The 12,643-nt window shown below is 50.5% G+C and overlaps 6 protein-coding genes across 6 annotated transcripts; 4 read left to right on the top strand and 2 right to left on the bottom strand.

The window, feature by feature from the left end:
* Positions 1–202: 202 nt before the first annotated feature.
* On the top strand, positions 203–1,207 carry ASPZODRAFT_141740 (hypothetical protein; the record flags this gene model as incomplete). Its single annotated transcript, XM_022724778.1, has 1 exon — positions 203–1,207. The coding sequence occupies one exon, from the start codon at positions 203–205 to the stop codon at positions 1,205–1,207; it is 1,005 nt and encodes a 334-aa protein (XP_022581476.1).
* A 296-nt stretch (positions 1,208–1,503) lies between these two features.
* On the bottom strand, positions 1,504–3,369 carry ASPZODRAFT_131883 (hypothetical protein). The gene is made up of 3 exons (XM_022722861.1): positions 3,114–3,369; positions 2,926–3,064; positions 1,504–2,834 (listed from the first exon to the last, which is right to left on the bottom strand). Exons 1-3 carry the CDS (start codon positions 3,262–3,264, stop codon positions 1,817–1,819), a joined length of 1,308 nt encoding a protein of 435 aa, XP_022581475.1. The 5' UTR covers positions 3,265–3,369; the 3' UTR covers positions 1,504–1,816.
* A 3,451-nt stretch (positions 3,370–6,820) lies between these two features.
* On the top strand, positions 6,821–7,723 carry ASPZODRAFT_15653 (hypothetical protein; the record flags this gene model as incomplete). The annotated part of the gene is made up of 2 exons (XM_022726270.1): positions 6,821–6,951; positions 7,651–7,723. The coding sequence occupies 2 exons, from the start codon at positions 6,821–6,823 to the stop codon at positions 7,721–7,723; spliced, it is 204 nt and encodes a 67-aa protein (XP_022581474.1).
* On the bottom strand, positions 7,565–9,109 carry ASPZODRAFT_1863516 (hypothetical protein). The gene is made up of 4 exons (XM_022727254.1): positions 9,049–9,109; positions 8,896–8,964; positions 8,382–8,831; positions 7,565–8,321 (listed from the first exon to the last, which is right to left on the bottom strand). Exons 3-4 carry the CDS (start codon positions 8,608–8,610, stop codon positions 7,855–7,857), a joined length of 696 nt encoding a protein of 231 aa, XP_022581473.1. The 5' UTR covers positions 8,611–8,831; positions 8,896–8,964; positions 9,049–9,109; the 3' UTR covers positions 7,565–7,854.
* ASPZODRAFT_1863333 (hypothetical protein) lies at positions 9,071–10,634 on the top strand. The gene is made up of 4 exons (XM_022727253.1): positions 9,071–9,550; positions 9,626–9,812; positions 9,884–10,373; positions 10,416–10,634. Exons 1-4 carry the CDS (start codon positions 9,461–9,463, stop codon positions 10,567–10,569), a joined length of 921 nt encoding a protein of 306 aa, XP_022581472.1. The 5' UTR covers positions 9,071–9,460; the 3' UTR covers positions 10,570–10,634.
* Positions 10,635–11,121: 487 nt separating this feature from the next.
* Positions 11,122–12,593, top strand: ASPZODRAFT_1863327 (hypothetical protein). Its single transcript, XM_022727252.1, has one exon. It carries the CDS (start codon positions 11,243–11,245, stop codon positions 12,311–12,313), a length of 1,071 nt encoding a protein of 356 aa, XP_022581471.1. The 5' UTR covers positions 11,122–11,242; the 3' UTR covers positions 12,314–12,593.
* The last annotated feature ends 50 nt before the right edge of the window (positions 12,594–12,643 follow it).

Genomic DNA, 12,643 nt, shown 5'->3' with positions numbered 1-12,643 from the left:
GTTCTCCCTTGGCCCTGGGAGTTACATCTCACACTCCTTTATTTTGGGTCTTCTTCGCTACACTCCTTGAATCAGTACTCCATCGGTCTTTCTCCCACAACAGACTGCCAAATTAACCAATCACTGCCGTGACCTGACCTACGAGACGATCGATCGATTCATACCGAACAAAAACCAATACAGTCTACTTCACACCTACAATATGCAAATCAAGAACTCGTTGTTGCTGCTGACGGCCCTGACCGCTGGCTCTGCCGTGGCCCGTATGCATGGCCATGAACGCCGTCACGCTCACCAGGATAAGCGAGGTGTGGGCGACCTTGTCTATGCCACTATTGACGGCAAGCTCGTCTCTTGGATCAACGAGTGGTCTGGTCAGGCTACTCCGGTTGCCGCAGCTGTGGAGGCGGCAGTCACCTCTGTGATGGCTGAGCCGACTGCCATCGCTGCTCTGCTTGCAGCCCCCTCGTCGTCGTCGTCCGCTTCTTCTTCTTCTTCTTCTTCTTCTTCTTCTTCTTCTTCTTCTTCTTCCTCTTCTAGTGACAGCTCTAGCTGGACCTCCATCCCATCGAATGGACAGTACTCGACCACTGGATTTGGCGGCTCCACGACCTCCTCTAGCAGTGGTATTGAGTATGCTGGCAACGTCGGCAACCCATGGGGCAGCAACATCATCGAAGTCGCCGAGGCCGCTGCTTCTCAGTACCAGTATGTTTTGCGGATCGTGGGCAGCAGCACCGACGAGTGGACTTTTACCCTCTGGAACAAGATCGGCCCTGATGGGAAGATGGATGGCTGGTATGGACACTCGGCCTTGACCCTTACATTGGCCGCGGGCGAGGTCAAATACGTGGCGTTTGCTGCCAACTCCCAGGGTGGTTGGGGTGCCGCCAAGGGAAGCACCCTCCCGACCGACCAAGATGGTGGCTACTCGTGCACCTGGGGTGAATTCGACTTTGGAAACACCAGCAACGACGGCTGGTCCGGCTGGGACGTCTCGGCCATCCAGGCCCAGGCTGCCAGCCAGGAAGTCCAGGGCATGCGCATCTGCGAAGCCACCAGCAGCAGCAGCTCGTGCTCCTACATCACCTCCTCTGCGTCCGCCGTCGTCAACGCTTACACATACGCTCTTCGCGAAGTTGACGGACTCGGCGGCAACTCCAACGCCGAGGCCGTCCGTCTGGAGGTGCACATTGACTACAACTAAACCGATATACCCGTTTGTCTGTTCTTTGTTTCTCCTTCGTTCCAGACTTTTTACTCTTTCTTCTACCTCTTCCATTTATGTTCTTTCTTCAAAATGGGTCGGTCCTGGGGACACTTTGACGTTAGGGCGACAAGGGGACTGCAAGGGTTCAGACCCCTGACTTTACATCTTGACATAAGTGGTCCCTGTACATAACCAACTTCTAGTAATATATGACATTTACTTAGTCTGTACTCCGTACGCGTAGTCAGTACTAGGCAATAAAGTGCAGAGCAGTGCAGAGTAACCATTTACCGTTGTATAGCCTATGGATCAAGCATGCTTCAGTTTATATCTGACTGCCAAGCTTAAGCTTCTAGATATATACCTGCTAAGTATAGAGACTGGACATCCTATACGACATATACCCATGGAAAGTCTATAGGCATACGATGAATGATTAAATACATGGATGGAGAATTCTTCAAGGATAAACAATGCTAATTTATAATTAATACCAAAGATGATAATAATACACTAACCGCTAAATAACAGGTAGACTTGGATGAACTTGAGTGTATACCAAGTATGAGTGAAGTATACCAAGATACCACACTATAGAGTTATATGCTAGAGCATGGAAAGGAAATCGCCGACCTGCCCCGCATCAACCACGGCGTCGATGTCAGCATCAGGATCCGGATCTGTGCCCGAGGGTACTTCCTGCTCGGCGAGAGAGAAGCCCACCAGGCCGATGTGCGCCATATACCCTACCAAGGCGGCTAGGGAGACCACGACAGAGCCGATGGAAAGGTACAGGTCGTGTTTGCGGGCGAGGGCGTACGCTGATACCGCTTTGCTTTCTTTGCCTGAAAGGCCCGAGTGCGGGGCTAGGGCGGCCTCGCGAAGACGGTTGTTCAGACGGATGTGTTTTAGGATGGGGGTCGAGTCGGCAAGGGTGTCGTAGAGGGTTTTGCCTAGGGTTGCGAAGGAGGCGCGCTCTGGCGCTTGCCAGGGGAGAGAAGGAGAAGAAGTAGAAGAAGTAGAAGTCGCAGATAAAGCATCTATCACTTTGACCTCGAGACCTAGGTGGTGACGGCGCATTCGGTCAGTGTACGCTGTCAAGCCTGGTGCTTTGGAGCGCATGGCATCGCGCAGCCAGGAAAAGGGCAGGTCCGGGATATCGGCGAGGGAGAGATAGGCCAGGGCGAGACAGTCGAGGGTGGTAGGGCGGTCGGGAGAGAGAAAATACGGCTGGTGGCCGAGGAGGGATTCGAGGGGTTCGAAGAACTCGGCCGTCAGGGCTTCCAGGCGGAACTGGTTCTGCTGGGAGGTCTTGCTCAGCAGGGTGGAGACGGTCTCGCGCGGGTTGCGGATGAGGGTCTTGGGGATCTTGCCCGCCGCCACGGCGGCCGAGTGCTCGCGGTCCTTTTGTTCGCGGATGGCTTCGAGGTCGAGCGACGAGAGGCCGAGGTGCTCGGTACGCAGCTTGGCCTGCGCATGGATCTTGGGCGGAAGGATCCATTGGTTCGGCCATTGTAGGATCGCGCCGTATGCTGGCGAGGTTTTGTCCCAGTAGTTCTGGCTCGAGACGTACAGCGAGAGATCGACGAGGGATTGTCCGCGAGATTCGACAAAGGAGGAGAATCTGCGCATATGGTTATTAGCAATTTGCTAGTAGATCTTTCTACCCTTCTAGGAAAAGAAAAAATAAAGAACTTCAGAGCTCGCCGACTCACGCAATGTTGTCCGCTCTCTCGCCGCCGGTCAAATCCCTGTCAAGATCCCATTCGCCGCCCGAGTATTGACGGAGGTAGTCGACAATATTCCGGAACCGGCTCACCCAGGTGGCGCCACTTCGCAGGGCAGGCAGTTCATCTAGACATGTTAGAGGGGGTAGAGTGTGCCAGGGTGGGCAGGGACGTACTTGTTGGCGAAACGGAGGGATCGCTGCTGGCAACCAACACCCAGGCATCCTTGGGGAGGACGAGAGAGAAATAGGTCATGGTCGCGAGACATTGCGCGTCGATGGAGGGCAGCGAGAACGCCGGACCCCAGACATGCAGTTCCAGGAGCATGATGAGGGCACTCTTGACCACAGACAGACTACCGTACAGGGTAGTGAGTGTTGGTCAGGTGAGCAGCGAGCTAGATGGGGTCACGTGATATAATATTATGCTTTTAATGTTGGATTATATATGTACATAACTACCTTATGCATCTACAGAGTAGAGTTGGTATCCTACCTCAGGTAGCAGGTACAGAGTAGTTACTCTGTCTGTCTGTACTACTCTATGAGGCATTTCATGACCTCTGATAATTGCTAGCCAGTCAGCTTATCATTGTTTCAGTTTATGAGACATGACTAGTTGCCTACTAGGCACCCAAGCTACCCCTCATTGCATGCATTCTGTACAGCTGTACAGAACTGGAAGTATACCTAGGAGGTAAGGCAGTAATACAGGGAGGCTCCCCACATGCAGAATCATTCTATTACCTGCAATATCCCGGTATCTCGGGTCGCTATCCATTGCCATGTGTACAGATACGCCATGACCTTCTGTTGCCGTGCCTTGGCATCGGGAAATTCTATCCAGTGGTGAAGATAGTTTCCGGGTATTCATTATGACGCTATATAGAGGTCGTTTCAAGTATGATGTGCTACTACCCCACTCGCACATGACATGGTTGACATGAATTAATGATTAGGCAGCTTGTGGAGGTACTTAATAAAAGTGTTATCTGGCTTACCAATGAGTCATACTAAACAATAGAGCACATGCTCTATTCTATGGCTGGGTTTGTTCTATTCTGTACTCCGTACTCTCTGTCTGACCTCATTTAATTTGTACCCCACGGAGTCGATAATATACTACAAATACTTGGTTGTAGTAGTAGTAGTAGTAGTAGTTAATTACAACAATTATGAGTGATAAATAGGTACCTTAGTAATGCTGTCTACCAACTAGTTCTGCATGCTTGCGCAAGCCTCCTAGATATACCTTAAGATCAAGGAAATACTCCGAGGTAATGTTATGCATGATGAGCATGGGGTGGCATGTTATTGGCGGAAACTTGACCAGGTGAAACAAGTAGTATGGAGTACTATGGTGTACATAACTAATTACCTGGTTAGTTGGTGGTAACTAGGGAAGATGAAGAGGACAGAATTAATATGATAATGCAGTGAATTCTGCTCGCAATGCGTGGTGGGTATATTAGTCTATAGTACATGACAATGAGAAAAAGTAGATAATAAAAGTAGATAATAATGGCAGCTCCAGTCCACTGTGAGACTGTCTGACTTGCGTCATTGAGTCCCCCCTCTGTAGGACGTGGGTCCCTTTAGCCGCCAGAACCGATCGAGGTTGATTTGAAAAGAAATAAAACGATGGTGGAATTAAAAACAAAGAAGGAGAATAGCGCCGCTGCAAAGGCGAAACGACGAGAGCCAGCGTCGTGTTTCGGATGGAAAAAGGTATTAAATAGGTTGGTAGATGGTCGATGGTCGATGGTCGATGGTAGATGATGGTAGATAGTAGTAGGTGGAGATGGCTTCACTCGGTATCATCGATAGAGCAGAGGCCGAAATCATTATCGTGAGTGGAAGAGGTTGACCGTGTTACTTCGGCAGGGGAGGCAGAGGGCCCTTGGGCGGCGGGCCCGGGCAGGGAGGGAACTGAGAGTTCGAGCCACCGATAGAAGGCATTGTAGGTAGGTGTAGATGTAAGTAGGTGTGGTGTGTAGAGTAGAGTATGTAGAGTATGTAGAGTATGTACTAGGTAGAGTACTATGTAGAGTAGAGTAGAGTAGAGTAGAGTAGAGTAGACTCGAGTAACTTAGTCTGGTTCAGAGGCAGGGCTGATACTTATAGCCTGGGTTAATTATTCTTGATTTCTCAATAAAAACAATAGAAAAGCTCCACTCGATTGACGGCGGTATGATCTAACGTTACGGGCCTTGTGACCATGGGAATCTTTCTAGAAAAAAAAAAGAAAAGTCTGTCCCACCCAGTTTGATTAATGAGACACACCGCCCCTATCCAGTATTGTATTAGTACATAGTACAGTATTATGTAGTAGTACCTACCTACTGTAGTAGTATTAGTATTAACTACTAGGTAACAGGTATGTAGTAACCACCTACATACTACATAGGTAGTATTATTTAGTATCTAGTAACTGCATAGAGTACTCGGGCCTCCAAGTGGTGAGGTCATCATCGTATTCCCCTTAACTCCGTACTCCGTACCTGTACCTGTCTGTACCTGTACCTGTATACATACCTGGTAACTATTGAGTACTCCGTATATCCACAGGACCACAGCAAATGCCGACACGTGCAACTAGTTCGCAGATCCTCAGCAGGGGCGAGTCAAAGACGACACAGTGACGGGATTCCTGCTAGCCTCAGCCAGAATGTCGGAATCGTTCGTGACAAGAGGTCTGATCACGGGGTCTTATTGGCCTGCCGCTCGGCTTCTTACCCGTATTATGAATATATTACGGAATACATTACGAGGTTTTTTCCCTTCTCTTTAATTGTAGATCAAGTATTAGGAGGTCTAGCAGTTACTACTAGGTAGGTACCTTGTAAGGTAGTACTGTAGTACCTACCTAGGTAGGTAGGTGTTATACCTGGTGTGTAGATTACTGTACAGGTACAAGGTACTACCTGTACCTAGGTACCAGGTACGGAGTACTATTAGGTACATAATGATGATTCATGACTGCGCAGTGAGCACTACGGAGTACGCCTACTCCCGCAGCAAGCACCTATCATACTGCGTACCATAGGTCGGTTACCTTGGTACTCCAGGCTGCCACTGCAGGAGATCTTGGTTTGCCCTGACCGGAAACCCAAAATACGAGATCAGATCGTACGGTGTACCGTTACCAGTAGTGTACGTACTACAAGCTGAGGACGGAGTACCCTAGTAGTAACTACTCCGTAGGCTATGTACTACGCCGTACATAGCTGAAGACAGGGTTGTAGGACAGACTAATAAGTACTTGTCGAATTTTCCCTCTAGTCCATAGAATAATCCTCCGTTGAGTGGGCAGCTCAGCCTCACTGAAAGCGCTGTGGGGTAGCACTAGGAGTACCCCTGCTAGCGAGTACGGAGTACATTCTAGTAGTAGTGACTTCTTTGTTCAAATTTAGTTATAACTAAGTATGTACTACATAGCAACTAACTAACTATGTAGTTATGTAGAAGTAGCTAACTATAGACTATACAGGTCAGATTCTTAGTAGAATCATTGAGCCACTGTATATGTCTGGAGTACTCTATGAATTAATTGTACGACTCCGGAGCTAAGAATTGAAGAAAAAGAAATGAGATGACCCCCGCGTGGCAAACTCGATCAACAGTTAATCCTGCCATTCATTCACAAGGCTCACTAGTAGGAGATAAGAACCAGCTACATAATTCATATAACTAACCTACATAGTACAGGTACAGGTACAGGTACCGTACCTGACTACCCGATGTAGCTACCTGCGTATTTAGTTACGGCCGACATCCACTTAATGGAGAAGGACTAACTACATCCTTCCTAGACGCACCCTCCCTGCTCTCTAGAGTGGGTCAGGCCACATGGCAAAGCCTCGAAAAAAGGAGCTCTCGTTAAAATGAAGGTTTCCACTTGGGGCGATGCCGCGCCGTTGGGAATGGATTGGACGGTTGGCGATACAGCTTTAGTCAGTGTCATTATTCAGCAGCAGCAGCAGCAGCAGCAGCAGCAGCAGCAGCAGCAGCAGCAGTAGTAGTAGTAACTACTGCAGCAACACTGTATACAGAAATTATCTCTAGCTACAGAATACCAAGGAGTCTACTGACTCCGTACACTGTACCACGTATGGTGTACTCCGTACTCCTACTCCTACTCTCCACTGATGGATCTTCGAATCTGAAACACGTCGGTAGAGCATCCTCCGTACTCCGTAGAACCGTGCGTCAGACTGTGTACGGAGTAAGAGTGTCACTTGATCATGAGCAGATCGTCAGGAGGATCCTACCGGAGAACCGGATAAATATCCTTGACGTTCAATGTCCATTACAGACTGCAAGGTCTGTAGTACTCTAAAGTATCAAAATACTCCGTACTCCAAGTATCATAATACTCCCTGCTAAGAATAGTACTGCAACATGCATGTTGCGCAGACTGCATCTGCAAAGAAGCCGTGTCACAAATCAGAAATACTCCGTGCTTCATGCGTCGCAGATCAACTGATCCCCCCCCCCCGAAATATCACGAGCTGCGATCCGAAAGGGGTTCGCAGCATGTCCCTGCAGGAGAATCGTTCTTGGCTCTCATCCCCGGCTGTTTCGCGTTGATAGTTAATTACTCCGTAACTCCGGTGATCTCCTAAATCCTGGCGGAGCAGAGAACGTCGTATGAACGTTCTAGAATCAAGGAAATGGCTAGCTTGGGTGATCCCGAAATATTCATACTCCGTAGCCGGTTATCGAAGTACCGAGTAGCAGAGAACGGGGGATACGTCGGGGACACGTCGGGGACACGTCGCCAATAGACGAGTAGAATCCGTCGCAATACTAATGTGTCGAATATCGCCTAGCCATTCTTGGGGCGAGGTTGGTGGTTCGTGCGCTTGACAGTTCAATGTCAAAACCCGTCAGTCAGCGCAGTTCAGTAGGCTCGGCTCTACTCATCGTCAAGGTCCGCTTGGGCTTGCGTGGAAATCCATTCCTCCATCAACACCTGACGGGCAGATTGTGATGCCGGAATGGCCGACGTTTTCGCCCTTTCTCCTTTGCGCGTGACGAGCAGACACAGCACCCACCCATGGATATTAAAGCTCTCATATTCTGTTCTGACCGCTTCCTTCTTGTCATCCGTCGCCCCGGATGCATTATTATTATTATTCTTCTTCTTCTTCTCGAGAGTGGTCTCCTCGTCCGCCTCCACTTCGGGAACGTCCCGCAGGCTAATGTCGTTGGACTCGCTATCGCTCTCAACCATAATCCCGGCAGTGTCGGCTGCAGGATTATCGATGATCTTCTCGTGTCCGGCTGGGGCCGAGTGCTTGCCGAATGTCTTGTGTCGAGTCAAGAGGGAGTGTCGTGTACGGGACTCGCGGAGGAAAAGGGAGACCTGGAAATCATCTAAGCCTTCACGTTAGCCTGGCGTAGTTACTAATTAACCTTGTAGAAGCATGTAGGAATGCTAACCCCCGGCAATGACGTCCTTCACTGGCTTGCTCTTCTTTCTAGCCATCGCCCGTTCGTTTTCTTCCCGCAACTTGGGTAGCACCAAAGGCCGGATACAGGCAAAAACCCGGGGAAGAACCGGGTCTCGCGGGTCGAGCAGCCATCTGGTGTCGGAGGGATTGTCGAGGTAAATGCGACACTCGAGCACCGAGAACTTGCTGATTCTAAGGTACCGGCGTATCGGAGCCATCGTAGACGTTATATCGTAGCTGAAGAGTGGGATTAACTGAATTCAAGCTGCAATAAACAGGCGAAGAGGTGAACCACTGAAGTCTGAGGACTCGATGAGCTCATCAATGCCAAGCCTGATTCACATGATCTGCAATAACATGAAATTATCTATTTACAAAGAGAAAGAAAGGATCACAGAAAGAATAAATCTATTGTCTTCGTGGTAAATTTGATATTCCACTATTTCATAAGTATCGCTATTGAGCTGATATACTTGGGTATTCAGTGAAATAGCTACACCTACAGCTTCTAACCTATACTGATAGTAATCAAACCCCTAGATATCAATTTTCATAATTATCCCTGCAAGGATCTAAAGCTTACATATATTTTAGTAAGACAATTGTCTTGAATAGCACTGAAGCACTCAGGAGTTGTTGGAAAAGGACCTGCTTACCAAACCGACGACGGCTCCACTCGTCATCCTCGTCCACTGCGAGGAGACGTGAAATAAACAGTGAACACGCTCGCTGCTGGTGCAGGGCACATTACTAATTGGCTGTCTGTGAAGCATCCAACTTCCAGAAGCTCAAGGCAACAGACAGGACCCCCCTGCCACCTGGTAACCCCCGGTAACCCCCCTTTACGCGATATTTTTGACCGTCTTGGAACCTTCGGGATCCACGCTTGTCTATCGATACACGCTGCACTGACGCAGTACAGACAGACTCCGGAGTAGCGCGGATCCGCTTGCGAGGACGAACGTGAGCTTGCGCGTATTATTTGCTGGCAGCAGTGTCCTTTTTAAATCCTCCCCCCAAGTCGTCACCGTGTCACAGTTCACACAAATCCGCCCGTCACAGCCTGAAATGTTCTCCGACCTTCCGTCGCTTCCGTACCCGCCTGCCGGCGACGGGTACTGGGGCTCAGTGACTTCGACTCTCAATTGGTGCGAGGAGGTAGGTGACTCATTAACTAATTATCTATTCTTCTTTCCTATCCGGGTCCCGTCCATCATGCTGATCGATCTGTAGGATTACTATGCCACACAGTACTCGGCCGAGATCGTCAACTCGCTGACCAACCTCATCTTTGTGTACCTGGCGGCTAAGGGGATCTCGAGCTGCCTCCGTAACGGACATGATCGGGTCTTCCTGGTCGCCTTTCTAAGCTATCTTGTCATTGGTCTAGGCAGCTTCTGTTTCCACTCGACTTTGAAATGTTGGTCTCGGACAGGTTGAGAGAGAGAGAGGGAGAGATACAGTAGACTAACAGACTAACCCCTTCATTAGACCCAATGCAACTGCTCGATGAGCTGTCTATGATCTACACGGCGTGTGTCTTGTTCTATGCCGTTTTCTCGCGTGGCCGCTCCACGCTGAGCGCTGTGGTGATTGGTGTCTCGATCACGGCCCTCGCGGCCTTCATCACCGGATACTACCACTACCTGCAGAACCCGGTGTTCCACCAGAACGCGTTCGCGTTGTTGACCGCCGTCGTGGTACTCCAGAGCATGTACAGCATGGAGAAAACCCTCCGGCCATCCCGACGACGCGCAGCCGGAGACAGCTCGAGCAGACCCGCGGCCGAACAGGCGCGCATCGACTGCCGCGACACCGCCATCCTGCGCAACATGTGGCAGATGATTGCCTGCGGATTGACCTCGATTGCTGCGGGGTTTTTGATCTGGAACCTGGACAACATCTTTTGCCCGTCGCTCCGTCGTTGGCGTCGCGACGTGGGCCTTCCTTGGGGTATTCTTGCTGAAGGCCACGGCTGGTGGTACATCTCTCCCTCCCCGTGTGTGTGTCTAACTCATTCTAGGCACATTATGACCGGTATTGCAGCTTACTTCAACCTCACCTGGAGCATTTGGCTTCGCTATTGTCTCAACGGCAAACAGGACGAGGTAGAGCTGGTCTGGCCGTCGCTCTTTTGTGTTCCGATCGTTGAACGTACACGGAGAAAGCAGCAATAAAAGTTAATAGTATCATTCACAGTAGCCACCTGTATCTAGCATCTACTATAAACCAACGATGACACCGTGACTGCAACATAGTTATACTTTCTTTCCCCCGTTCCACGGTGCCCATCCCAAAGCGGACTCCTCACCCGCTCTCCGACACTCTCTGAGCCGAGGGCCGCTGCGGAGTCCCGGGAGCCACACGTGACCCCCAGCCAATCACATGACACACAATTGCCGTCTTGCGCCTAGCGGGACCGGCGCACAAGGTCCTCACCAAGTCACAGACTTTTCCCCTTCTGCCGGTGGTTGACGTCGCAGAAGAATCGAAAAGTGGACGATGGATCCGGCGGGCGCTTTCCTCCAAGGTCCCCAGGATGGGTGCCTCCCCTCCCCCTCTTTCCCTTCTCTTTCTCCCAGACGAACTCTCTTGATGGTCGGCCATGGCTGCTGTCTCTATTCATCTTCACAAATCGTTTCCAGGGGAAACCTACCTGCGGTGATCGACTCGGTGCTGGAGAGAAACGGGTCGCTTGCTGAGAGGATTCCCAGACTGGGTTTTGTTCGGGTACTCGCTGAAGAGTCGAATAGGCTCTCTCCGGACTGCAGATTGGTCTAGACAAGCTAGACAAGCTAGACGAGCGCAGTAGAAAGGAACCAACGAGAGAGAGCCCTCGAGTCAGTCAAGATGGACAGGTTCCTACCCCGAGACACGGATGCCTGCTCGACCGGCAATGACTTTGACGGGAAGATGGGCCTACGGATCTCGTCCATCTTCGTGATCATGGTGGGCTCGATGTTCGGCGCCGTCTTCCCCGTGCTGGCTCGTCGGTTGGGCGGTGCGGGGATCCCCTCGTGGGCGTTCTTTATCGCCAAGTACTTTGGCTCCGGGGTGATCATCGCCACGGCGTTTATCCACCTGTTAGCCCCCGCGGAAGAGGCTCTGACGGATCCGTGCCTGACGGGGCCGATCACTGCCTATAGCTGGTGCGAGGGGATCATTCTGATGACCATTGTGGTGTTATTTTTCGTCGAACTCATGGTCATGCGGTATTCCCGGTTTGGCGCCAGTCATCACCACGGCGAAGAAGAAGGAGAAGAAGAAGAAAATCATCATCATCATCACAATCATGACCTCGAAATGTCTGGTCAGTCCAGTCCTAGTGAGATGTCAAAGAGTCATATACCCGGACAAGATCACCTGGGTCATTCGCGCGAACACCACGATGCCGAGATGACGAAACAAGGCCCAACTGCCACGGAAGAGTACATGGCGCAGCTGACGTCCATCTTCATCCTGGAGTTTGGAATCATCTTCCACTCCGTCTTCATCGGGTTAACGCTTGCCGTCTCCGGCTCCGAATTCACCACCCTCTACATTGTCTTGATCTTCCACCAGACCTTTGAAGGATTAGGTCTCGGGTCCCGTCTGGCGACCATCCCGTGGCCCCACTCGAAACGGTGGACGCCGTACTTTCTCGGCATGGCGTTCGGCGTGTCGACTCCCATCGCCATTGCCATCGGCCTCGGGGTGCGCAAGACGTACCCTCCAGACGGGCGGACCACGCTCATTGTGAACGGCGTGTTCGACTCGATCTCGGCGGGAATCCTCATCTACACCGCGCTCGTCGAGCTGATGGCGCACGAATTCATGTTCAGCACCTCCATGCGCCAGGCCCCAATCCGCACGGTGCTGGGTGCATTTTTCTTGCTTTGCCTGGGGGCAGCATTGATGGCGTTACTCGGAAAATGGGCTTGATTTTTTTTTCTTCTTTATATTAGACAAATTCCATACAGTTACGACTCATGTGCATGGACCTAGAGACAATTTATTATACTACTAGTAGTAGTAGAGTAGACTGACCACTATTTCAAGGAATTATATGCGAGCGCCTTCTCCAGCAGCGATCAACAGCCGCCCACGTGCCTACTCCCTTTGCCAACGGTATTCTATTCCTTCTACATGGTACACGAGGACTCTACAGAGAAACCTACGTGTAAGAGTGAGCCGACAGGTAGACAGATATCATGAAACCTCCACTAATTTTTTATCATATGAATATTACGACCTTCACGTGGGCAGTCTACT

This window comes from Penicilliopsis zonata (assembly GCF_001890105.1).
Source record: "Penicilliopsis zonata CBS 506.65 unplaced genomic scaffold ASPZOscaffold_6, whole genome shotgun sequence".
Classification (NCBI taxonomy): domain Eukaryota; kingdom Fungi; phylum Ascomycota; class Eurotiomycetes; order Eurotiales; family Aspergillaceae; genus Penicilliopsis; species Penicilliopsis zonata.
The sequence above is the reverse complement of the archived record's forward strand: the minus strand, read 5'-3'. Positions and strand labels throughout refer to the sequence as shown.